This window comes from Argiope bruennichi, chromosome 4 (assembly GCF_947563725.1).
Source record: "Argiope bruennichi chromosome 4, qqArgBrue1.1, whole genome shotgun sequence".
NCBI classification, from domain to species: domain Eukaryota; kingdom Metazoa; phylum Arthropoda; class Arachnida; order Araneae; family Araneidae; genus Argiope; species Argiope bruennichi.
Genome location: NC_079154.1, coordinates 77,626,391 through 77,654,136, shown reverse-complemented (window position 1 = coordinate 77,654,136; position 27,746 = coordinate 77,626,391). Strand labels below are relative to the sequence as shown.

The 27,746-nt window shown below is 29.2% G+C and overlaps 1 protein-coding gene across 1 annotated transcript in view; it reads left to right on the top strand.

Moving 5' to 3' along the window:
* The first annotated feature begins 798 nt into the window (after positions 1–798).
* Positions 799–27,746, top strand: part of LOC129967074 (uncharacterized) — a 141,560-nt gene continuing 114,612 nt past the window's right edge. The window contains exon 1 of the mRNA XM_056081736.1: positions 799–2,390. Coding sequence (XP_055937711.1) covers positions 1,622–2,390 — 769 coding nt within the window. The 5' untranslated portion in view covers positions 799–1,621. The remainder of the gene's footprint in view (positions 2,391–27,746) is intronic.

Below are 27,746 nucleotides of genomic sequence, written 5' to 3'. Positions count from 1 at the left end.
TAATTTCCTTAAATGGGTGTCAGCAACATTAAATCCTTCAACAACGCCGAAGATTTCGAATTAATACGTCTATTTCACCACTGAGTTCCATTCATCTTTTCACAGCTTCCCAAACTGTAAAACCCCCCTTAACTCTCATCACGATTAACCCTAAACTCCTTTCTCCTCTATTAATTCCCCAAAAATGGAAATCCACAAGTTCTTAAACAGGCCCTTCATCCCCCACCCCCATCCACTTCCAGAACAGCTCAGGAAATTGATAGGCGGTAATGCAGCGGTATAATACTTGGAAGAAAATTTTTTATGATGCCCGTTTCGGCGCATATAACTTTTTTTCCTCTTTCGCCCTACTCTGCGAGACATTCTCTCCAAGCGATATCGATAATACGTCAAATGATACAGACTTGAGTCCGCTTTTGCTACAATTGGCAAGATATCGCCAATACCTTTCCCGCCAAGTACTTTGAGCCGATTCGGAGAAAACGAGGCGATCTTTTCAATCTCGATATACACACAAACAGCCTATATTTCGGCTCGACTGGAAAGCGCAGTATTTTGGGCATCAAGTGATTCAGTATTAATTGCGCCGCATTTAAATTAAGACATTTTCCCGGAGTGCCGCTGGAAACCAGCCCCCTCACTATTGATTGGGCGCAAGGATTAAACTTCCCCCCTCAGAGGTGCCCCTCTCTCAGGCTCTTATATTGTATCTTGCTCCACCCTCTCGTTCCCCCTCACCCTACCACCTTCCACGATCCCGACGCTACCGCCGCGTGCTCTTCCCAGTTGCGTCAGAGAGTTCGAAAACACCGGTCGTAAGAGAAGGCGGTCGACTTCAGTTCTCGTCTGCGTGGAACAGCGTGTTGCTGTTATTGGGTTCGCTTTTTATTTTCTATTTTGGTTATTATCGTTTGCTGCGAGTCCCAGTGAGCTTCGAAGTTGGACTGTTTTGGAGAAAAAATTGTCGTTTTGTATAGCATGGACTGTACTCAAGACTTTTAATGTTGTAAGAAAACTTTTCTCTGAGAAAGTTTCGAGTCTTTTTCATTATCTTAATGCATCAATAACTTTTCTCGAACAGATATTATGCTATTGTCACTCTTTCCTGAAATAATGTGAAAAGAAAGATTGATGATCACTGAAATAATTAAAACGCGCAATTTCTACTTGAATAATTAGTTAGAATAATATTGATGAAACGAGGATAAATTATTTCAAGGGAACATTTCTCTGAATTCACGTTTTTAAGGAAGTTTGAAAGTTTTGCATATGCAATTAGAAGAATCTATAGCAAGATTAACACATGCGTAAAAGATTTATTAAGATGTTTCGAAAATAAAATTTTGAAAAGAAAGTGAGGACTGATTAAATGAAAATCATCTTTAATATGACTGAGTTCTAATTTTCCAAGTTTTCTTGGATGAAGAGACTATGAAAACAATGTTATTATTCACTAATAAATGTCTTAATCATCTTATTATTCAATGGCTTTAAAAGCTGCTGTTTTCAGTTGGGTCTGTTATTAGTTCTCGAGGAACAAAAATATCGACTTTTCTGAAATTCTTACAATTATTCTCTAACAGTGAATTCAAATCAAATTGCATATTTCTAAGGCTTTCTGATGCAAGAATACTACATGATGCAACAGGCCAACGGCTGTGGGTCTAATTCTCCATCACCTTTTCAAAACCACCACCAACTGCACCAACAGCAGTTGGCCTCACCTCCTATACAACTGCCAGCCGGAACAGCACTCAGAACGTGGCATCCGCATGTATATGCCAAACCACCTAGACATCCAACCCCTCATTTCATAGCAGACATTCTCGGATTTCGAGAACACTCTCCAGAAAGAACGACCACTAGCTACTGTTCTGTGACTGTCACTCCACCACCTTCTCAAGAGCCTCTCATGACGATGCCCATGTTGAATGGAACATGCTTACCAAAGCAGCCACTGATACATCACCATACTGCTGAACTCAGGGCACCAGTCGAACAACCATTGAACTTATCATGTCCAGACAGTAAAAAATCTTCGCCGTTCTCAAATACACCTGTGTCTAGCTCCTGTTCTCCAACAATAGCCACAGCGGACTATGAAGCATCTCCTATGCCAAACAGTGCATCTGCTTCAGACTCTATCGTCGTTCCGAATGTAGTGTGCAAACTTAGACTTGATCTGGCACAAAAGCCAGGTACTCCACCGAATTGCAATCCAATCAGGACATCTCCTGTGAATAGCAATTTATGTATTAGACCTATTTTGAGAAACGATGAAAACTTAGTTAATAATAACTGCCAGAAAGATGGGGTTCAGATGACTGGAACAACGGCTGGAATCACTAATCCTCTGGCCATCTCAGATAATAATCAAGTACCATTGAAAGGTAAGTCATGTTAATGATCACAAAGCATTAGTTATAAGTTCCTAGCTGTGTGCTAAATGATGGTTTCCCATATAGGGAATAGTTTGTAGTCAGACTCAAAAAATAAAAAAATAAAAAGATTTTTTTTAAAAATGGAAAGTAACTTATATATTAATCTGCATTCTAAGAAGTATAAAGATACAAAAGTAAACTATTTCGAATCACAGAGAAGCAGATTTAGTAATATGATATCTTATCAACTATAATTGCATAGAATGATTAGCTATTTCTCGAGCTACATATCATATTACCTCTTATTTCCTGTATTGCAAGTAGCATCCCATATTATTACTAACATTCTTTGCTCTTCGTGATTAATGGTAATAGCTTTAAAAGTAGATTAATAGTCCAAATAGATAAGATTAAGCAGCATTTAGTATAAAAAGGTTGAATATTAGCTGCAGAATTATTATTTGTACTATGCGGGTAGATGTTTGACCTCTATACGTGAGCTGATTTCTACGAATCCGTCGGAAAACATAAATTACTTACTTGCGATGGGTTTAAAAGTGATTCGCTTATTTTCTCCATGCGATACGCCTGATCTCTGACTTGATTTAAGCAGATAATTGAGTGTCAAAGATTTAGACAAATAACTTAGAATTGAGTGTCACTTTTACTCGATTGGAAGGTTAATGTGGAATCATAAAACTAGGAAAATAAATTATTAGAAAGTTATTTGGATTTGATATATACACCTACTAAGAATACGATATGTTGTGGGTTATTCAGTAAAAATTAAGTATTTAATGCGTTTTAATTCAGAAGAGAGATTTTGATTCAAAATTAAGGTAACGGAAAAGAAATTATGGGAAAGCTGGTATTTTCTGCATTATGATTCATTCAAAACCGGTGTATTACGCTTAAAACGATTTATTCATAAAATTTGATGAAACAATAAAAGCTATCTATTAATTTATTAAATACTCATGTGGATTGGGATTTTTTAAAAAAACTTTCCTTCTTTAGTTATTCGAAATTTTTTTCTTTCTCATTTATGAAGTAAAGAGTAGATCAGAGCATAATGGAAGCCGTTTGAATTAATAAAAATTATTGTATGAACAAGAAAAATTAAATATATGATTAGGTCGAAGAAATACTGTTTGCTCAGTTTGCAAATTACTTTGTTGATTCACTTGATTCTAGAAGAAGAACCTTTTAAGCTGTCGTTCTTTTTTTATTAAAAAGTTAGATTATTTTAGTTTTTATGATTTTCAGTTGAAAAAAAAAAGCTTTTCAATTTATGAAAGAAATGATCTACTAACTTACAAGAGTTAAAATGATATTAACGAAAAGTTAAAAAAAATATTTGTTATATCCTATGTTTTGCAGACTGGTTGCTTTTCTGTCAGTTTTACAGAATTTGAATAGATATTTGAAAAATCAAAGTCGCAGAAATTAAGTCAAAATTATCTTTGATCTAATTGCTAAATATCTTAAATGCATAAAACTCCTAAATGCAATTACTATTTTCGTTAAAAATTAGAATAAAGATATTTAATTAACTTAGAACCGTTCCTTCATAACAACCCCCAAATATTCTCACTTCCTTTTAGCTCTTTGTCTATTGAGATTTCTATTAAACTGTTTAACTTTGTTGGAATGCAGATGATGGCTTTTACAACAGCGTAAAAATCTGCTATTAACAACCTAAAAAAGGGAAAGGCGGGAATATCTACATGATGTTTTTTCAGAGCGATTTACCCACATATGCACTATACATAATTTGGTTGGGAAATTTCACACACTATCTCCCATGTTGTCTTCTTCTTTGTTGTTTTATAAAATATTCTAAAAAAACTTTATATCAATAAAATATATAATATCTATACATGTTTTTAAGAATTTTTTTAGAAATTTCAATTTTTTAAATTTAATTCCTTAACGAAGTTATTCATCAGAGGAAAATCATCCTTCAATGGGCAATTCACAAATAAAATGCAGCAGCAGCAAAAAAGAAGAAAAAGAACAAATAAGAAAGTAATTTATATAAATTTTAATTATAAATAAGTAATTTTATAGTAAATATATGGCTTCATATAGAGAAATAATAATAATAACAATAAAAACCATAACGATCATTGTAGCCTTAAGCAAGCACTAGAACAATTATTTCTTTACTTACAAAAAAGATAGATCAATGGAAATGGTATATTTAAGTTTATTCTTTTTATTAAATATAAGCATTGATGGATTTTCGATTTAGCAGATTGATGTCTTGGACACTGGATTAAAGTAGATTAGAAAATAGATTGATTTAAAAAAATATTATCCTAATTGCCAAATAAATAAATTTATAAAAGCTTTTTAATCCACGAATTATAAAATGTTAAGATAAGCCAAGTATAATTGGGCTGATTCCTATATGTCCCATTACGTTAATTTTTTATTACAATATTTACTAGCGCTGAATACCTGCTTGAAAAAAAATATTAAGTACAAATATGGATGCCGACTATTTTTTAAGCCATAATAAATCAACGAAGACATATACATGAATATAAAATCAAAGAAAATCAGCATAAACCATTAATAACTGATCAAGTTTAAAATGTATTGAAATGTAAAATTGTACTAGCCAATTTGTTAAAATATAGGTCTCATAATTTGCACTGCCTAGGGCGGCAAAATGCCTAAATCCGACCCTGACTTTTAGGTGCACATTCAGGTCCTGACTTTCCGGTACTGCTAATTTGAATTGCGACTGAATTCAGATTAAAAGAATTTTCATGTTCTGCTATTCACATCATTTCCATCTTTTATGCTTCTGTAAATGAAACGCCGTTTTATTTCGTTTATGCATAAAATGGCAATCCCGGTTGCTCTATGTTCTATTTTGTAACAAGTCAATTAACTTGCTGTAGGAATTCATTGAATGTGAAATCAATCAACAAAGCGCAGATTAAAGCGTCTCTTAATACCAATTCGATGATAGAACGCATTTAGCCCGGAGAATTATAGAATTTTTATGTTAATTTCTTGGATATTTAAATCAAACGAAACTTTCTTTTATATTAATTATACGTATAATTCCTATTTATTTTTGACACAATAAGCTCTAGTTCAAATAAGCACACTTTTTCGAATTAAAATTACTCAAATTAGCAAAACTGATGAATAATTAAGAATATGTCGGATGTAATTATAGTTATTAAGAATAATATCTGATGGAATTGTTTTACAAATTGTCTTTTTTTAATTTTCTTTTTTTTTCTAATATTTAAACATCTGCATAAATAAATATAATAAATAAAAAAATATATAATTAAAAAAACCATCATAAAAACAAAAAAACTAAAGAAAGCATGAAAAAAAAAAGCCTGAAAGAATCTACGAAATGTCTCATTCCAATTTTTAAAAAAACTATTACAGAATTATGAAGAAGCAGACAGGAAAAATGAGAAGAAAAAAATTAATGTCTGGAAACATACCAGGATATATATATATTAATTCTATGAATTTTATGGGTATCAGCTTTGTGTATTCAAAAAACTTTATCGAAAGTTAAAAAGACATTTGAGAACTATTCTATTTTTTCTGGTTCTAAAATAGTCTGTTTCGTCGACTCTTCGATTCCTAGAATATTGTCTGTTTGCCTTATTATATTTTTCCTCAACTAATACCAAATTTACAGCGGTTTCTGTCATAGAGTACTCAGCGTACATCAATTCATTGAATGATTGAAATTTAAATTAAAAGAAAATTAAGACATAGACGTTGAGCCATCATAAACCATAACAAGTCATTGAGCCATCATAATTGCTGCCCACACTTTTTTTGATAAAGTTGCAACTCAAAAACATTTTTTTTAAAAAAATCAATAAATATTTTTTGGGGAGTGCAGGGAGGGTGATTACCTTAAGGTTCGCACGGGCTGCCATTCTTTTGAATCCACCAAATTGATTTAATAACATTTTACCGGGAAATTCAATCCTTCCTTGAACTCTATTAGTTGATTTTAAAGTTTCGATTTTTAGATCCTGAGTTCAATAGTTCTTTGAGATTCATTTCTAGTTATGTCGATAAAATTTCATTTAAAAAACAATAAATTCATGTTTAGTTGGCCTTTGCGAAACGTTCATGTATATTAATTGAACTTCATTTTAAAAAAAAGTAAATTGGAAAAGATAATTCGCTAAAACTAGTTTCGCACGAGTTACTTTTTGTTTCATGTATTTTTTTAAGTGTTCAAATAATGTTACGAAACCGAAACTGCATTCGAATTCACTATAATACACTTTCCTTTATTTAGAGAAGTTCTATCTTAGAAATTACGACTATATTGGATATGCTTATTTGAATATTGCATAAAACGGTTGCGTAGAGTTTCTCTAAAATTCAAAAATTGCTCTAGGATTTGTAAAACTGCTCTAAGAATCTAATCAAGTCTGTAAAAAATGGGAAAGTTATATTTAAATTTTTCCCATATTTCTTATCATGAAATAGAACTTTATACCTCTATTAACATCGTGAATTAGCATATAGTTGTGTTTATTTAATATTTAACTTTTCAAATGATTGGTTGATATCTGAAATTTTTGAAGGCAGTTTATTAATTTGAAACTTTTAAGTAAATACAAGATCAATATTCAAATTACCTACTATTGGTCAAAAATATTTTAAATTAAAGCAAGATAAATAAGTTCATGTTCACTTAAAAATATAAAAATTAACTTATTTATCTCGATGGTAGAAAATTTCGAACGTCATTTTCATCATTTCACTTCATAATAATTTAAAATTAAATGTTTTCAATCCTAGTTTTAGTGAAATAAATAAATAAAAATCTCAAAATAATTGCTAACTGACGATATAAAGTTTTTATTTTTGAAATCCCAACTAACTAGCTTTTCTTACATATTCATTTATCTAACAGTTCGTAAAAAATCAAAATATTACTAACCCCATAACGAAGATTTCGAAATAGAATATTTAGAGGAATAAAATATATTTCAAGTTGTTCAGAGTACTTTTATTTTGAGTTATGTGAAAATAAAATCATATTCTATATATTTCGGCTATCATATAATGGGCAATCAGCTGCTTAATGACAGGAAGCTAATTGGTGTTATGTATACATATATATACATACACGTCCGAATTTGAAATGAATGATGATACACACTCATATTCAGAGTTATAATATGCTTATCATGCATATTGTCATCGTTCCATGCAAAGCATCTATTATTACAATTAAAGACCCAATGTTCTAAGCAAATTACAGCAGATTACAGATATCTATTTACAAATTGGACTTGACGAAGTCATGGAAAGATTGATATCCACAACCAATTCAACTATTAAAAATGTTATCATCCGAGCTAATTTGAAATGTCATTCCATTTTTAAAAATTAAACAAGATTTCGAAGTAAGACACATTACACTGAAACATATAATGATTATTTTGTATTTGTAATTCTGAAATTGATATTCATGATCCTTCGATGGCATGATTTAATTTATCAGATTTTTGGAAAAGAGAGAGAAGAAAGAAACTGAGATGTTACAAAATGCATTGGTTCGGTTTTTTGAACTCATTAAAATTTACTACCCATTGGGGAGAAATTTTTTATCTGGTTGCTTATAAAGACATTCAACTACAGATGTATTTTAAATTATTCAAATAAATAAAAAGGTTTTGATAAAAGTTGGCGGTTTCATTTCGTTGTATTTTGAGCATTAAAATAGGTTTCAAAAATAATAAAATTACACTAGAACAATTTAAAATATTCTTTCTTCTCTTCTTCAGTTTTTAATATCTTAACATTCTTTCATCTTAATTTAGCTCTCATCTGAAATTTAAGGTTTTATTTTGACCACTTCTTTGATTTCAATTCTACACTAATGGTTATATAAAAGTAGTTATATAATTATATAAATTTACTAAATCATAATTCGATAAATGAAATGAAGAAAAAAGGAGAACACTGTTTGTGAAAACTGTCAATGCCAACTTGTCATCAAATTTAGATAAAAATAATTTTTAAGTATGACACAAATATATAAATTTATCAAGAATCAATCACAGAATTTAACGTTCTTTTAAAAAAGATATACTTTAAAAATAAAATAAAATTGCAGTAAGAATTAGACATAGCGAATTTCCTGAAAAATACTTACATTTGTGAATTAGCATACTTGCAGCAAGTTGTTCGTGAATTGAATAAAAAAACCAAATCGATGTCCGAAATAGATCAAATGATTTTTAATTAATGAGTATTTTAATTCGGAAACGTTGCTTAAAATAAATGTTTTGCATAAATTGTTCTCAATGTCAAGTCGAATGAAACAGGGTGATTTTTTTCCTAATCAATAAATAAATTTGTAATTTCGTATTTACAGAGCATATAGTAGGCTTGCTAAAAAAGTCAAAGCTCAAATCAAAATTGTACCAGACGATTTTCTAAAATGAATAAAAGAAGCCAGATAAAAGTCAGACCAAACGATTTTTATAAAAGAAACTTTAAATAACTTGATCAAAACACGCTGTTGATGCACAATGAACTGGATATATAATAAAGATAAAAATGAAATTAAAAGAATATTTATAAACCGTTACTTTTATTTTTTGTTTAGTATAACAGCATATAAATTATTTAAAAAATCAAATAAAAATTACAATTAGAGCAAACGAATTACTTAGACAAATCACATCGCCTCAAACTCAGATCAAACGATATTAACTAAACCAGTTTAAGTTAAACTTATAAAAGTTTAATATTCGGGCATATTTAAGTAAAGAATTAAAGATCCATTTATAAATAATTATTTTTATTTCTTTTTTTGAACGAACGCTCAAATCATAATAAAAACCAAGTGAAAATAATAATTAGACCAAAGATCTTCTTTTAAATGAATAAATCAAATTGGATAAAACTCAGATTAAACTATTATATTTAAAGAAAAGTAATGATAAATGCATGAAGTACATGCAAAATTATTTAAATTATTATAACTAAAAATATTCATAAACTGTTATTTTTATTTGTAGTTGAATAAACACCCAAACTGTTCTAAAAATCAAGTGGGGATTAGAATTAGACCAAACGATTTTCTTGGCCGAATAAATGAAGTCGGAAGTGAAACCACACAGAGGGTATAATCATCACCCCTCATTAAACTCCAGCATTAATCAAAGTCGCTCGGCAGAAGAATAATCCGTTTCTTCTTTTATAAGGTCTATATCGTCATAAATGTCCTTCTATAAAAGACGCCTTTGAAGAATAGACAACTACGACAAAGAGCTGTATTCTCGGATAATTCATCACTGTCAGGACGAGTAATTAATTCGCCGCTCTATTTTTTAAGGGGTTTTAGAAAGCTTAAGACGACTTCTTCGTCATTAGATCATGTGAATCAAATTTACATATAAACTCAATTCGGCTGCTGCTAATGTTATTGTTTCCAACATGGAGTCTGAAGTAATAGTACATTATTCTAAATGATACTGTTGTTGTCTCGGCACAAAAAATTTATTTCACGTTGACATGGTTCGACAAAATGTTATAAAAAAGTTTGTTATCCAACATTATAGCAGTTCAATTAGTGATCAATCGATTGAATGAAACAGTGGTGTTTTTATTTATTTTTATTTTTTATTTTTAGTGTTGAATACTTTTTTCTACTATGTATAAAAGTTTTAAATTTTTGGCTAGATTGAATCCAAACAAATACTAATTTGTTCATTTTTTTAAAACTGTTTCAACTAAGACTTTTTATTTAAATTAAGAGTAGAGTTCTTTACGGTAAAAATGTTTGAAAGTAAAAAATTTCTTTTAGTTAAAAGAAGCAATTACAAATTAACTATGTGATTGCTGTATTCTTATTTATGTAGTATTTTATACAAAATTGAGAAGCTGAATATTTATTTTTGTAAAAAAGTTATCATGGATATAATCAACTTTGAAAAACTTAGTTGAAACAGTTTCTCTTGAGAAATTTTAATAAGAATACTAATGTATTCTTATGAATGTTAAAAAGAATACTTATGCATTCTTTTGAATGTTTAAAAGAATGCTTATGTACTTTTATAAATATCATTGAATCGTTGAAATTGAGCATTTTATTTTATTGAAAATTCATTATTAGCTTTCATGTTTACGAAATATTAAATTTTACAATGTAAACGAAAAAAAAAAAAAAAAAAAAGATATTTTATTAAAAAAAAAACTTAGATATATGAAACAATGGTTTTTCCTATGATCTAATCTTGAATAAGAAGTCTTTTTCTTTATGCAAGGAATATTTTAGTTTTCAAAATACTCTTCTTTTAATCAAATTTAAATATAATATATATATATTATTAAGAATTAGAAAGAATTAGTGCTACGAGGAATTTTTGATTGAATTTTATAAATATTCACATAATTTTTGTTTAAATTTCAATCTTTTTGAGTATGTAATTTAATAATTTAAAATTTGTTTTGTGGTTTTAAAGTCCTCGTGCTACTAGTAAGGCATAAATGTTAAGGAAAAAAATTTCAACTTATTTGTCGTGCTCGATATCTAAACGCAGTTCAAAATTACTAAATCTAGAAGGTGATTGACCAAAAAAACTCCTCGTATAACTTTAAAATAATCGTGGATGAAATAAATTTTTAAAAAAATATGAATTAAATAAATTGGGCAATTTTGCTTGAATTATGGAAATTTAATAAAATTTTTAACATCGATCATAGTTGTGAGATATGGCCAAAATCAGCTTTCATAAGCTTATAAACAGTCATTAATCCATCAAATGAATACAGCAATATCCCCTAATACCAATACATCAATATCTTCTAATACCAATACAGCAATATCTTCTAATACCAATACAGCAATATCCCCTAATACTAATACAGCAATATCCCCTAATACCAATACAGCAATATCCCCTAATACCAATACATCAGTATCTTCTAATACCAATACAGCAATATCCCCTAATACTAATACAGCAATATCCCCTAAAATATGAAAATATAGTGTAACTGATAAACCAACTGATACCAACTGATAAAATTATTTTAACCCTTTGCACTCGAATGTTTTCTGTCAATCGCCATTCAAGATGGTGCATCATTTGGACATTTTATTTATTTATTTATTTAATTTTAATTATTAAGAAGATGTAGATTTATTTTTCAGGGAAATTCAACTTAAAACAGTTGCATGTATTTATATTTAGTATAATAAAAAAAATCTCTGTATTAAGTGAATAATTAAGTATCGAATTATCTTTCAGAAAAAAAGGGTTAAAATATCTTTTCAATTGCTTATATTAATAATTTTTCCATAAAGTTTATTCCTATATGTTTTTAGTTAAATTTAGTAGTTTGGAGTTTAATATGAATCTTCAAAAGTTAGTAAAGAAAATAATGTATCTTCTCTTACTGTGCTTCAATTCATATTTTAGTCATGCGAGTAGACTCCATGGATTCGAATTTCTTATGTAGTGAAGAAAAAGGTTCTACTGAAGCAATGAAACGTTCCATTCGAAATATTACTCTTTCTCGTTCCAGAACTTACATTCATTCGTTATTGCGCCCACAGAATCGCATCTTTTCAAATTTGGGAACATTCAACATAAAGAAGGAATGATAAACCAATAAAAGCGTCTCCCCCTTCTTATATTGGAACCGACTGTTTGTATAGGAAGCGAAAATTTTTGCCAAACTTTCTTCCTTCAAAGGTTGAAAGAAAATAGTAACGAGAGAGAGAAAAAAATAGTCTTTGGAAGTCGTAGCAAAGAGCGATCTTCTGAAACCTGAAACCTTATAAAAGAGTTGGAACCGTCATACTAAACGCTTTGTTGTCACGAAGTGGAAAAGTGACTGTCGCTTCCACTTCTGTCTTGACAACTAAGCAATCAATTGACTGTAAAAAAGGCTTTAAATATTTATATATTTGCTTTAAAGCAAGAAATAACCTTAAGTAATAGCATCCACTTTGTTTTAAGTGAATATTTCCTTTTAAAGCTTTGTAGAATGTTTTATGAAACTTTATATTGGTAAAATAATTACAAATAAACTGTAAATTATTAATCATCGAATTATTCCTAGAAGATATTATCTACCAGATACTGAAATTATTCCAAGAATAGTATATATTTAGACTACTGGAACAATAAAATCATGGGCAACACAACTCTTTTATTTTCAATAAACACTTCATTTTAAATTTTCGAAACATGTTGTTTTAAGACTTATGTATGTAAAATAATGATAACTAGACTGTTTTTTTAAGAAGCTGTTAACTATTAAATTATTCAAAAATAACAAAATTACAAATACTAACTATAAAAAGATGAAACTCTTTTGTAGATCATTTGCAAACCGTTTTTATTTTTATAATTTTAAATTAATAGATCAGTTAAACATTATGAAATTTTATTAATGTATCTTAATTCTTAAATTTATTCCAAGAATAGCGTATATTCCAACAATTGAAACCTTTAAGTCTTAATCAACATCATCTTCATGTTAACATTTGATATTGAATTTTAAAGCATGTTTTATTTAATATTACAATAATAGCAAATAGAATGTCTTCATGAACTATTATTTATCATATTATTCCAAAAATAGTAATCATTTCAGCTATTCAAACTTTATCTATAAAACATTTTTAACTATTATTCTCAACATTCTTTTTCTGATACAGTTCTCATTTAATAATTATCTTCACCATGATGAAATTTTATGGATTCAAATTAGAAAGTATACTAAATATGTACATGAAATATTTTAATATATTTTCTAGTATATAAAATATTTTAAATGCCAAATTAAACATCTTTTCTTGATTGTTCTGTTAATCTAAAGTTTTCATTAGAATATTTGGGACTCTTCAAGTATTCATTAATAAGATTTTTATCAAATCAGAATTTAATCTCATTTATATCAATATAAAGTGGTATCACCAAAATTAAAAAAAGCTCTTTTTATTTCTTTATACCTGTGAACCAAAACTTGAGACATTTAATTCATTTGAATCTCATGTTTTTGAGGTCCCGTTATACCTTTTTCCAAAAACGTAGGTAAGCATACTTATTAACTACAAAATTGGAACATCACAAAATATGTTAAAAAGTCACTAAATTAGTTTTTCCTGAGCTTTTTATAAATTTATTTTGAATCGATGTTTTAAGATAATTTCTTATTTTATTCATGTACTTTTTTAGTGAAACTACTTAGTTGATTGTACCATTGTGGCCATTTATAATTATAAAGTTATTACTTACTTCAGCGACCAGCTGCTCCCCTACGATATTAATAGTATTAGTTTAATAATATCAATCAATTTTGAGGGGCTAGATCTTATCACACCAAAAGAAAATACTATTTTTAGTTATATTTGAACGATAAACACAGAGCATTCTGATTGATTTGTAATGTATACAGTGTGGCAAAATAAGCCAGTTCTCGTGTTTGGTGTTTTTTTGTTTTTTTTTGTGAATATTTTTAAAGAAAATTTGTGTGGAGGGGAGGGCAAGCAACCATAAATGACATATCTAGGGGGTCAAGAACTTGATTTGGTCAAATCGATACAGTGATTTGCACTGGAAGATTCTGATTTTTTCTCTCCCGTAATTGAGATTGTATAATGAAGTAGTGTTTTTGAGATGTTAACCCAAAATGGGGAAGTGACTGGAGACAAGTGACCAATATTGATGACATATCTAAGAGTTTTGAGTTCTCATGCGAATTAAAATTTGATGAAATTGATACACTGGTTGGGGCTAGGAGATTAGTTCTTTGATTTTTCTAATTATCTTAAATACATAAATTTAATTTTTAAATTAATAAAGAATAAATCTTATTCTCAGTTTATTAATTGTTAAAATTATAAGGACACTGAGGCGAATGTAAAAGAGGATCAAATTAGTAATTCTTTTTAAATACCCAGAATCGCTCTCCAAGTAGCGCCGAAATATTTTTCCCACGACATTTAAATACTTTTTAGAGGACGAGGGTGGGGAGTCACGAAGAGGATATTTTCCTTCTAATATATGGTAATAATTATCCGTCTGGTCGGAAATAAGTCCTAATTTAAAATAATTTAAACCTTTTGAGAATAAAAATTTCAGTTTCTACTTTCAATTCTTAGAAATATTCCATTATTTAGAAAACATGCGATCACTTAATACCTTATAATCTCCCTTTTTTTAAATAATTGCTTAAATCTTTTGGGGGAAACCTTTCGCCTGCTTCCAAATCTTTCCCTATACTCTTCAATCGTTATAATATCAAATTTTCTGTAATAATCTTTAGAAAAAAACTATTGTTATCTAAATAATTTCAACTTGATTAGTATACAATTTCAATAAGCATCAGTTATATGCTGCCATCATTGTAATTATTATACTTCAAAATTGTGGGATTACATAGTATGAACTTACTTATCAGAATTAGATGAATGGACTAAATATTTATCTGAAATTATAAAATTAGCTGGACTGCTCTTTGTTTCCGTTGACGTGAAAGCATATGCGTTTGCATTAAATTTCATATTATATTGAAGAAAAAAGATTATACATTTTGGGTTTCCTTAAATCCGGTTACATTCAAAATGTAATACTAATATACGATCTTGGTGTCAAATTCATTTATGTAGCTTCTTGTTATGCTATCTTATTCGTTTACACACGTATAGAGAGAGTGACAAGACAGCTAACACTTTAGTGAAACCAGTCGGAATTTATGTGGTATCTTGCATTTCTTTTTTTATCACATTCATTTACAGCACGTATAAAGAAAATGAAAAGATAGCTTATATTTAGTAAATTTCAGTTGAGAATTCTATTATCAGAGTGATAGTAATATGCACTGTGATTAGTAATTTGATTTTCAGAGTATTGAGTCAGAAATAATATCTGAATGGATTCTTGTAAAAAAAAATTTAGTGTATTTCAGTTGAGAACTTGATACAAATCTGAAATTCTGACCAGATTTATATTTGTCATTTTTATACCATTTTTTTTTCTTTTTTTGCATCTTATTTCTTGCGTTTTTAAGTTAGTGTTCACATTCATACAAACACAAACAAATGTCTAATATTCGATCAAAGTCAATAATTCTTGTAGTTAAATGTAACCTATTATTAAAATAGTTCATTAATCTAGTTAATTCTGTTTCTTAACTATTATGCTCACGAGATATTAATAAACAAAATAATTCCCAAAATATTTTTTTTCAAACTTCAGGAAAATCTAAAATGTGAAAATGTATCAAATTTCGTTTATGGGAAAAATAATCCTCATTTTCGTCATTTTTCCTTCGCCGAAAACGTGTGATAATCCATACATGGATCGTTTTGTAGAATTTCTCAAAATCAAAAGCATCACAGATTCCACCCAGTGCCACTTATTAGTGATTTAAGGCTCCCTTAAACCAAACACATTTCAAAACTCTTGTCCACTTCGCCAGCTTAACAGCACTTCTAAAAAGATTTCCACCATAATAGCAATCAAGAAAAATAAATAATACACCTGCTTCTTTCGTAGACTACCCCCTCCCCTCTGACTCCTCCTCCCCTATTAATACCCCCCACCCTTCTTTCTGCTTTTTCTTATTCCCCCGACCCACCCAGAATTTCTTCCATTCTTCCTTTCCACGGCACCATGTAGGAAGAAGAGAGGACTTAGAAGATCTGTTCTGTCTTCGGTAGCAAAACCGTAGGAAGATACACTCTCTGAGGGAGGCTGTGGGGTATCTGATTACAAAGAAAGAATCAGATATATATTTTTTATTTCTGCTGTGGTCCATCTATTCCCACGGGCTTGTAAGAATCCTCAGAGAATAGAATCCCTTTTCTCATGTCAGGATTGTAATTGGTCCGTAGTGGTTCTCCAGGCAGCAGTTGTTCCTCCAAAATGGAGGACTTATTCAGTGGGTGGAAGGCAACTGGGAAAGCAAGTGTAAAAGACCAGGAAGAAATTCCTCGAAGCGTTCCGAAAGGCTTTATTTTTGAAATTCGAAAATAAGGATTGGATTTTAAAAGCTGAAAGATAGCGGCTTAGAGGTTAGTTTTTCTTTGAGGTGTATATGTGATAAATTAAAAGCATTAATGCAATTCTTAGATCTCATTTTCGAATTTTTATTTCTTACTGTAATTGTTTAATAGTGAATCTCAATGCAATAATTGTTTTCACTAAAATGAACGGCTTATTCAGTGGGTGGAAGGGAACTAGAAAAAGCAAGTGTAAAAGATCTGGAAGAAATTCCACGAAGCATTCCAAAAGGCTTTATTTTTGAAATTTGAAAATAAGGATTAGATTTTAAACGTTAAAAGTTGGAGGCTTAGGAGGTTAGTTCTTCTTTGAGGTATTATGTGATAAATTAAAAGTAGTAACTGAATGCTTATTTCTCATCTTCGAATTTTTATTTTTTACTGCAATTGTTTTATAGCGATTTTCAAACAATAATTTTTCGTACAAAAATGGAAGATTTTTCTATTATTGGAAAGAACCTTGAAGGAATTCGTCGAAGCATTCGAAGAGGCTTTATTTTTTCTGAAATTCGAAAACAAGGATTGGATTTCTAACGTTAAAAAGCGATTTAGGTGGTTAATTCGTCTTTGAGGTGAGCATTTAGTTTATATTTGAAAAACTAATTGTAAATTAAATACAGTTATTGAATTCTTTTTGTGAAATTTTTTTTTCTTTATATGTATGGAAGGGAACAGAAAAAATAAATTTAAGAAGACTTGGTAGGAATTCAGCGAAACCCCCGAGAACGCTTTATTCTTTTAATTCGAAAATAAAAATTGTATTTTAAATATTAAAAGTTAGAAGCTTAGGCGGTCAGTAGTTCTTTGAGGTAGTGTATGTGATAAGTTAGTTATAAATTAAAAGTATTAATTGAATTCTTGTTTCTCATCTTCGAATTCTTATTTCTTACTGTATTTGTTCCATAGTGATTCTCAACGCAATAATTGTTCTTGCCAAAACGGAGAATTTTTCTATTATTGGAGAAGGAAAGGAAAAACAAATGTATAAGACCTTGAAGGAATTCGCCGAAGCATTGAAAGAGGCTTTATTTTTTGAAATTCGAAAACAAGGATTGGATTTCAAACGTTGAAAAAGAGATTTAGGTGATTTGTTCTTCTTTAAAGTGAGCATTTAGTTTATAGTCTGATAAATTAATTATAAGCTAAATGCAGCTGCTGAATTCTTCTTTCTTATTGTGGAACTTTTTATTTTTATATATGGATAGAAACGAGAAAAATAAATGTTAGAAGACCTAATAGGAATTCGGCGAGGCCCTCGAGAAGGCTTTATTCTTGAAATTCGAAAATAAGATTGAATTTTAAACGTTAAAAGTTAGAGGTTTAGGTGCTTAGTTCTTCTTTGAGGTAATGTATGTGATAAATTAGTTATGAATTAAAAGCATTAATTGAATTTTTATTTCTTTGTGTAATTGTTCCATAGCGATTCTCAATGCAATAATTGCTCTTGACAAAATGGAGATTTTTTCTATTATTGGAAAAGAGAATGAAAAACAAATATATAAGAAAGACCTTGAAGAAATTCGCCGAAACATTCGAAGAGGCTTTATTTTTTGAAATTCAAAAACAAGGATTGGATTTCAAACGTTAAAAAAGAGATTTGGGTGCTTAGTTCTTTTCTAAGGTGAGCATTTAGTTTATATTCTGATAAATAATTACAAGCTGGATGTAAGTGTTGAATTATTATTTCTTATTGTGTAACTTTAATTTTTTTTATGTATGGAATGAAACGGAAAAATAAATGTAAGAAGACCTTGTAGGAATTCGGCGAAACCCTCGAAAGGCTTTATTCTTGAAATTTGAAAGAAGGATTGTATTTAAAAAGTTAAAAGCCAAAGATTTTTACGAATTCACGATTAACAAGTTTTGCTTATTCTGTTTATCTTTATTCCACTTTCAGCTGTTGCAACTGAATAATTATTAGGGAATCTTTCCTTTAACCACATATGTTGACATATCTGATTTCATATATCGAATATTATTCACAATTTTAGTTTAAACTTGTAATAGAAGTAGCAGTTAATTCAAAAAATCAGAATCGTTTGGGCATTTACAAACATCGTAACTGTTCTTTGCGCTTTTAAATGAATTGAAAGAACAATGAAGGTCACACATTGAATGTGTATCTAATTAAAATATAAAATTAATTATCACTTCAAAGTTGTAATTGTACTAGTGATTTTCTTTTCATTCAAATTTTCTTATCTTTATGATTGTCTTCCTATTTCTTAGACTCCTTCCATTATTATGAAAGCTAAAGAAAGAGGAATAATTACGAATAAATTATATATATATATAATACCTTTTTGTATCAGGCAAACAATGAAAATTCGAATCTAAATTCAGCTGAATAGTTTTTAAGAAGTGAAAGCTTTTTGCAATCTAACGAAAGACCGTTATCTCGACATTTGCTTTCTTTTCTTATCCATTCACAAATCGGTGTCTTTAATATGTTCTGTCAAGTTCAGCCTAAATTAAGAAACAGTTGTAAATTGAAAAAAAAAACCCCCATCTATTTCAATAATCTGATACATTTAATAGATATACATGATTTTTTTTTCATGGCTTCCGTGTTGCTTTGAAACGAGCCATTCCAAAACAGAATAGAAGGGAAAAAATTATAAAGAGGTCTTCTTTAAGACAAAACGTTTCTAGAATGAAAGGAGTTCTTTCTTTCCTCAGTATAAACAATACTCATTTATCATAGTCATCCCTGCACATTCAGCTCTAATTAAAAAGAAACAGTATTTAGATTAGCAGAATGGGAAGATTAATTCACAATTAATTTCGGTAACTTTTTCGAAAAAAGAGTATCTAAATAAATGCAGTTGGCGTTTTAACAGTTGTCCTTCAATTTTTCTAACTTCCTTCAACTTTTTTAGATGATACATTTTTTTAAAGTAAACATCACTTCGACTTTCCAAAAATTAATAAGGAGTTGAACATTATCAAATTTTTAAAATTACTGATATTTTGAATGACTTTCATAAAATAAATCAGTGCTTATATTGTTGCGAAATCCAAATGAAAAAAAAATTAATTGTTGTTTTCATTTAACTTCGAAAGTAGCTTTCCACCTTGCTTGATATTTGCCATTACACTTTTGAGCACCGAAGTTTTCATGCGATATATCTTTTACTAAAGAAGTTGCCTACAGTTTCAAATTGCATAAAATTACAAAAGTTCATTGTTAAATTATGATGAGTACGATTACATCAAACAACCAGAAATTATTTATTTGAAAATAGAATCCAAGCAATCACAAACAGTTCGGAAATGTTGCAACTCATATTTAAGATTTATGTATCAAAATTCTTGTTCCAATGCTAGAATAATATAGAACAGACAATTTTTTTAAATTTCAGAATGTAGTATTTCCTCTAAATGCAATATTAAATCATTTCCCTTGTCTTCATGTATAAATTAAAGTATGTTTTATTAAAAATAATTTCTTTCAATATTTTTATTTGTATGAAAATTATTAAAATTAACTTGTTATCGAAAGTTAAAATGTTCCATTTTGATTACCAATCTCGACTAATATTATGAAAATAAACATCTCATTTTGATGCGAAAATTAATGCTATTTTCATATGGTATAAAATCCAAACCAGATGGGGGAAAAAACCGCAAGCCAGTTTCATTTTCTTGTACTGTATATTATTATTGATTTTATTCCAAAATGTCTAAACTAATAGTTAATTTTTATTCATTTCTCATCTTTATTTATTCAACTTTTTATTGAAAAATTTAGTCAAACACAAGCAGTATTTACCCACTTCTGCTTTTACCAGTCGTTTAAAACAATTATTATTTGTCGTAACAGAAAAAAGTTTAAACTGTAACTGATATTTTTCCGTCACATGCTTTTCGCTTGGTTAATACTACTGTTCCTATGGTACCTTGAAAATGTGAAAGCGAAATGATTAAGACCGTTTAACATATTAATTATTTAAAAAATATTTCAAAGACTATTGTTGCTCATACTTTCCCTTTTAAAGCTTTAAAAAAAAGTTGTTGTTTATCTTCAAACAATTTATCGTCATTTTTTTATTAAACAATGTAATCAAACACATGCAATATTAACCCGCTTTTGCGTTTTTCACTCGTTTACAACACTTATTATTAGTCTTCAGAGAAAAAGTTTAAATGATAACTAATGTTTTCCCGTCATTAGCGTTTACACCCGGTTAATACCACTATTCCTATTGTCGCTTAAAAATGTAAAAGTGAAATCAGTAATATAATGTAATATAGTACCCGCTTTTGCGTTTTCACCCTGTTTATACCACTATTCCTATAGTCCCTTGAAAAGTAGAGGTAAAATAGATTATACAGTGTAACAGATTATTCATTCAATAATATTTCAAAAACTTCATTGTTATCTGAAATTTCCATTTTAAAGCTTTAAAAAATTGTTATTTATTGTAGATTTTTTATTAAACACTTTAATCAAACACATGCAGTATTGACCCGCTTTTGCGTTTTCCACTCGTTTACAACATTTATTATTGGTCTCCACGCACACAAAAACAAACGATTAAACGTTAAAATGATAATTAAGATTTTTCCAACATTTACTTTTTCAATAGCTCTATTCTTATGGTCCCTTGAAAATGTAAAAGTGAATTGAGTAATACAGTGAAACTTATTATACATTTTTTTTAAAAATATTTCAAAGGCTCCATTGTTGTCCGAGATTTCCATTTAAAAGTTTTAAAAAATTGTTACTGCATTGATATCAATTAGTTTCCCGGTTGCAATCTTTCTTAATTTTCAGTCAGTGTGCTATCGTCACCTTAATGCTGTTAAAATTAGCCTGATCACAAACCTAAAGTCATAATCACAGGTGGTTAGATCCAAACAAGGCAATAAAAACATGTCAAGGAGATCCTTAATGCACTCCTTGGCAACGATGACACATTATTATCAAAAACCGACTCTAAGAATGATAAAGCAAGGTAATTGAACTAAGACATTTCAATCTCGAAGAAACAGATAAAGGAAAAGCGATGCAATTTACTTTTTCCTTTAAATGCCCCGCCGGCTCGTCTTTTGAGTCGCCTCGAAACACGCAAAGCAACTTATCAATTATCCATTTACACGAAACCCGGTATGAACTGATAAAAGCAATTCGCTTGTTAAGATCTGGTAAGGAGTAGCCCTCTTTAAAGAGGCCTTATTGTCACTTATCACGCCTTATCCATTCGTCTCTCTCTTAAATTGCCTCCTACTAAGCGATCATAATAAAAAAAAATAATAGAGGAAGGGGGGGTTGGTAGGAATGAATAAAAAATAAAAGGTTACAGTTTGAAAAAACATTAAGCGGTTTTTCTGCAAACAAGAACTTAGAGAGTAGAGAAAATCACTTGACGTTATTTGGTATTCGGCAAGCGTCTCAGACATCTATAGGGTCTTGGAGTATTTATTCTGCCCTGCTCCCGTTTTCCCCTTTTTTACTCTGCCATTTCCCCATCCGTGTTTCCCTAGAGCCCTTCAATTCTTTCCTATCAATTCGCCCCCATTTGTAGGGTTGCTCGCCAGGATTTCCCGGTGCGTGTTCCTTCACGGTAATCCTCTCGCAGCGACGCCAAACAAGTCGCCAAGTTATGACAAAAACATCACAGATGAACATCATAGAAATATAGATATGAATGTTCAGGAAATGGCACAATACTTTTATGAGACTTGTGGATAATTTAGAGACAGAAAAGCCAATTAATGGCAGAAAAGTTGCGAATGATGTGAGGACTATTGTGGAACAGTTGAAAAAATGCATATGTAGAATCAATATTAATATAAGATATAATCATATTAAATGTGAGAGTTGAAAGGCAGATATAGCATTTAGAAATCGGCAGACCATTTTTATAAATTATATTGATAATTTACGAATTTTGTCAATATTATTACATGACAAATACATTGTGAATGAGTTAAAGACGATTTTTATCATATAGATGAGTAATATGTTGTATATTTATGGTCTGAATTGATTATATCAGATTAAATAGCGCAACTATTTATTTGTGTTATTTAGTAATCTATTCATTTCGACAGGATATTAAATCTTTTTTATTATTCCTATGATTTAGCATATATTTTATGATACGTAATATTTTACTTTTTAACCAAAAAAGGATTTTTGTATTAGAAAAGTTGATTTTAGCAAATAACTATTTTTATTAAATACATATTATTAATAAATACTTATTTAAAACTCACATCAATGTGCCTATGTAGTTTTATTTCTCATTAGATGCCTTAGTCTTTCTCCAGGCTTATAAGTTTAATGTTCTTATATTTCTCATAAGCTGCATCGTTAAATTTCGTAAAATAAAATCATTTTCCATTTTACTGATCTCGCTTTTTTTTTTGTCTTATAAATCATTCATTCAATATTTCTTTTTGTAAAAAATAAATTGTAACAATGCTTAATTTATACATTTTCATTTAGATTATTATAAATTTGTATTTGCTCATAACTGATTGAAGCATAGGCGTAATCGTGTGCATTTTCAAATATTTGCAGTAAAAAAAGTATTTGGTTTAATTCAGACAAAACAATTTTATCTTCCCATCCAGACCGATTTTATTGTTATATAAGTCATGGAAATTAACTCATTTCTGAATCAAAAACATCATTGAATCAGTTAATAATACTGAGCAGACATTTTTGAAAACATGCGGTACTCGAAAATTTTGTGTAAGCGCAGACATTTAATGCTACTCTGTGATTTGAAATCATTTTGTGACATTTTGGGGGGTGAGGAGAGAAGAGGTAATGTATAAAATATTATTGAAATTTAAAAAAGTTTAAGAAAAGTATTCATAATAAATACTCTGACGTGGAATTGGAAAGTAAAGTCTACAGACCCATGCTTATCTTAAAACTTTAAATGAGCAAGCTTGCATTTATATACATTTATTTCGCGTATTTCGAAAACGACTCTGACGATTTGGATAAAATTTTACTTTTATTTTTAGTTTATCTATATAGGTGTTTTTCCTGAAAAAAAACGCGATCTTATACACATACACACAATTTTTTTTAACTATTAGAGCCTTTTTCTAACTGCTTTCATGCTGATAATGTCATATAGCGCCATCTCGTAATTTTTTGTGATACTTACATTGTTGTCATAGGACGATAACCTACTAGTACCTCAAAATTTTATGAGATGGCGCTATTTGACGAATATGAATACGTCACATCCAGTAGCAACAATGCAATTTTTGTGTTAACCAATTCGAATAACATGTTAAACTAAGTGATGATTTATTTTATTTAAATGACCAGTTTATATTGTAAGTAAGATTGAAAAATATTTATATGTAATCAGTATGTGATATGTAGCTAAATATTTTTTCAAAGAAAAAAACAACTTAAAATGGTTTGATAAAACTACTCAATATAATAAGTGAAATTATAAGTATAGTAAATCTCATAGTAAATAATATGTCTTATATTCAAAAAATGAGTTTTATATCATTCTGATTCATTGAAATCATTGAAATTAAACATATGATAAAATTAATGACGGATTTCTATTTTCCCGCCGCAGACATAGTTATAATTAAATATTACCTTTGAAATTCCAAAAATTTATTAATTTATATTTATTTAGATCAAAGGAATTTTTTGCAACAATCTTATATGAAGGAAGACCGATTTTCTGAAGTAATGGCCATAAGTAAAACATAAGTAAATCTTCACATTAATGTCCAATTTCATTTAATATGACCATTTTTTCTACTGAGAAATGGAATTCTAACTTGTTGATCTTATTTCTCTCTCTCTCTATGCAACAGTCATATGAAAATAAATTCTCATAGGAATTTCATAGTTACATTGAATCTAATGCTTCTCTCAGCTAATTGATGGAGTTGAAAAATATTATTAGAATTTTTATGGAGATAGTTTGCCCTGTCATCAAAAAGTAGATTCAGTCAGCGGAAACTGAATATAAAAAAGATCAAAAAATAGGTTTCAAGCAGAAAGTGTAATTGAGGCAAAATGAATCATTTCCAGGTGTGTAATCGTTATGTCATAAGACTTGCTTACGGAATTTGATATTCATATCTTCCAAAACAATTATCTTACAAAAATAATCTTTATATTATGTTTAAAAAATTTTTCTTATAATGATGTCAGTTTTATTTCCGTGCTTCTTTTTCCCTTCAATCTTAATAATATTTTCAATACACTATCTGTAAAAATGTTATAAAATGCTATGATGTAATTCAAATTCATCCATAAAACATTCAATTGTGCGTTTTTGCCGTCCATTAATTCCGTAATAGGATTTTAAATTTCGGTTTTATCAATAATATACACTTTTAATAATATATACATTTTTAAATTCGTAGTAAACTGATTCAATTAAATCATATTTTGCAGTCGTATACAACAAGATGAAAATTTATTTAAAAAAAAAATGCTTTCCATATTAATTATTTAGCAACAAAAACAGGCAGTAATCTGGACGAGCAAACTGGCCACCTTTGGTCGTCAGTATATAATAATTTTTTTAAAAATTCGAAATTGTAATATTTAAAGAAAATTGTAATAACGTTTAGAGAAAAAGTACAAATTTCAATTCACAATCGTCTCCATTTTCATTTAATTCAGTCATTTTTTTAAAAGTAAAATTCAGTTCCACATCTTTTTTTTATCCAACAACTTTATCTTAATTTTCCTTGCTTTGACTCTCCTGATTTCCGCACTATTTCACTCTACAGAGTCAGCAGCTCGTTACGTGATATTCACGCATCTGTCAATAGCTTGTTAGTGTTCCCCATTAATAGAGACGGTCCCCCAAATTCAAATCCCCTCTGCGGAAGCCTCCCCCTTTGTTCGAAAGTCTAGACTTTCAGGCGTGGGTGAACCCCCTATCATCTGTCTGTTTCCCCTTCTGCAACTTCAAAGGAAATGAACCGCAGTTTCAATCAAAAGTGTGTGGTTAATCCTTCCGCACGGAATGTGCTTTGTTTTTTTGGGGGGAGAAAAACTAGGGTAGACTGTGTTTCAGGCACACCCAATGGATACGTAAGTAATAATAGATAAATTTACTTGCGAATCTATTATATTGCTTTACAAAATCAGTTTACTGGTATAATCAGTATTTTATATTCATTAACACATATTGCATTACACATAACACATATATATTAACACACTAGTTAAACGAATTTTTAAAATGCTATTATTTTCTTTTGTTACAGAAAGTATAAATTAATGGAGAAAATATGAATGCCATGTGTGTGAAATTATCTTAATGCTTCCTTTTTTTTTACTGACTGGCCTTTCAAGTCCCTAATGAAAACAATTTACTGAAACAATCAGTTCTCTATCTTCTTTCTCATCCCAAATGAGTCCTTTTTTGTTTTTACTTCAGTGAATCTTAGTGACGTTGATATCTTCCAATACTGAAACTAGTATAAATTAATGAGAAATATGTGAATGACATGCATATAAAATCATTTAATGCTTCTTTTTTTTTCATAGAGTAACTCCGTTACTTATAAATGCATTCTTTAAATTTTTAACCGGTATGACAAAATGTCTTGTCATACTAAGAAGATAACTCCAATGGTCATGATGTTTTCTCTCTCACTCTCTCTCATTTTTTTTTCTTGTCAGGGAGGTTTTTAAAAGTAATACATGGATTGCATTATATTTTACAACATTCTTATCCGTTAGAACCTCGCATGGCTACATGGAAACACTTCAAGTTTAATATCAAACGGCACTTTAATGTTTTTTCTTTAAATAGATGGTGTACATTCTGTTCTGTTGTGTGCATTTGGGAGTTTTGTATATTAGTAATACCATAATTTACATCCTGTGTATTTTCAAATAAGGCTAACAGTTATACGAGGAAGAAAATGTTTATGAAAAATAGTTGCAAGTTAAGGAAATGGACTGCGGTCTTCATCCACTAACACAGGACATCTTTCTTTGATACCAAAACCATCTAGATTGACGGAAAGAAATTTTGTCGATTTTATATCGTCTAATTTCTCATGATCAAATGTCACCAGGAGTTGCAAGTTGTGTTATTCGAAATCGAGATTTTGTTGTCTCAATTTTAGTGTTACTTTGTTGTTTCAAGCAATATTATATCGAGAAATAATTATTTGTTTAATTAATTCTTTGTTAATAAAAATATTTTATTTATATTTTTCTAATTATGTTATAATATATTTTTCCAAAATCAATAATAAACAAATGGGAAACCAGTTTCATTCATTACTTTCGGTTTAAATAACTTCCAACGGGATATACGTATACGAATGACATATCTGAGAAATCATCTTATCATCTGTCCCATTGCTTTTGAATTCCTTTATGAAACCAATTTACTTTACAATCAGTTCCCTTCCCTATTTTCATTTTCATCACAATTTTTCCATCTGTTCTTCTTTATTTTAATGAATTATATTAACTCTTATAAACCATCACTTTGTATTAGTCAATTGGGAATATCCTAAGGGTGTGTTTATCAATACTTCTTAATGTGTTCTTTTTTCATATACAGTTTCTATTGATTTTAAGTAACGAATTATTATAACTGTACATAACGGCATGAAACCTATTAGCACTGTCACAAAAAATATATATCAGATTCAAAATAAACAACGGCATTTCCGATTAAGCAGTGATATTCCCAAACGATTCTGATGATTTAGTTTTTACCATGAATAAAAGGCTACCTATACAGATTTCAGTTCTTCAATTTTTGTGATAAAATCCTTCATTCATCAGAATATTTTAACATAGAACTATGGAGTTATTATTGGAAGATTTTTAAAGCTCGAGAAATGTGAAGCAAATTCGTCGATAGGTGTAACGCGATATATGTCCGCTAAAACCATTTTAATGCATTTTTTCTTTATAGTGTATTACTTAAAAATATGGATGCACCCATTTTTTGAAAAGTATATTTTTGGATTCGTTTCTTCTATGAAAAATTAGCGTATTGATGAAATGACTCTTAGAGTTTATATAATCTAACTCAAAAGAAATGGATAGTAACCTAATTCGAGCGTAATGGAATCATTGAATGTAAAAAATAATTCAGATGCTATTCAAAGTTAAAATCTTAGCATTTGTTGTTTTTCCAAGAAAATCTTTTCCTTAGATTTTTTTGTAATTTTCTTTTCCCTTTTAGCTATTATAGCTTTATAGCTATTCTTTGTGAAACAGTAGCAGTGTTAGTTTATGATTTATTTAGGTCATAAACAATGGAAATTTTTTAATGTTATAAAAATAATTAAATAGGATGTATATTTAATATTTTTAAAACTTATTCTCATATTTT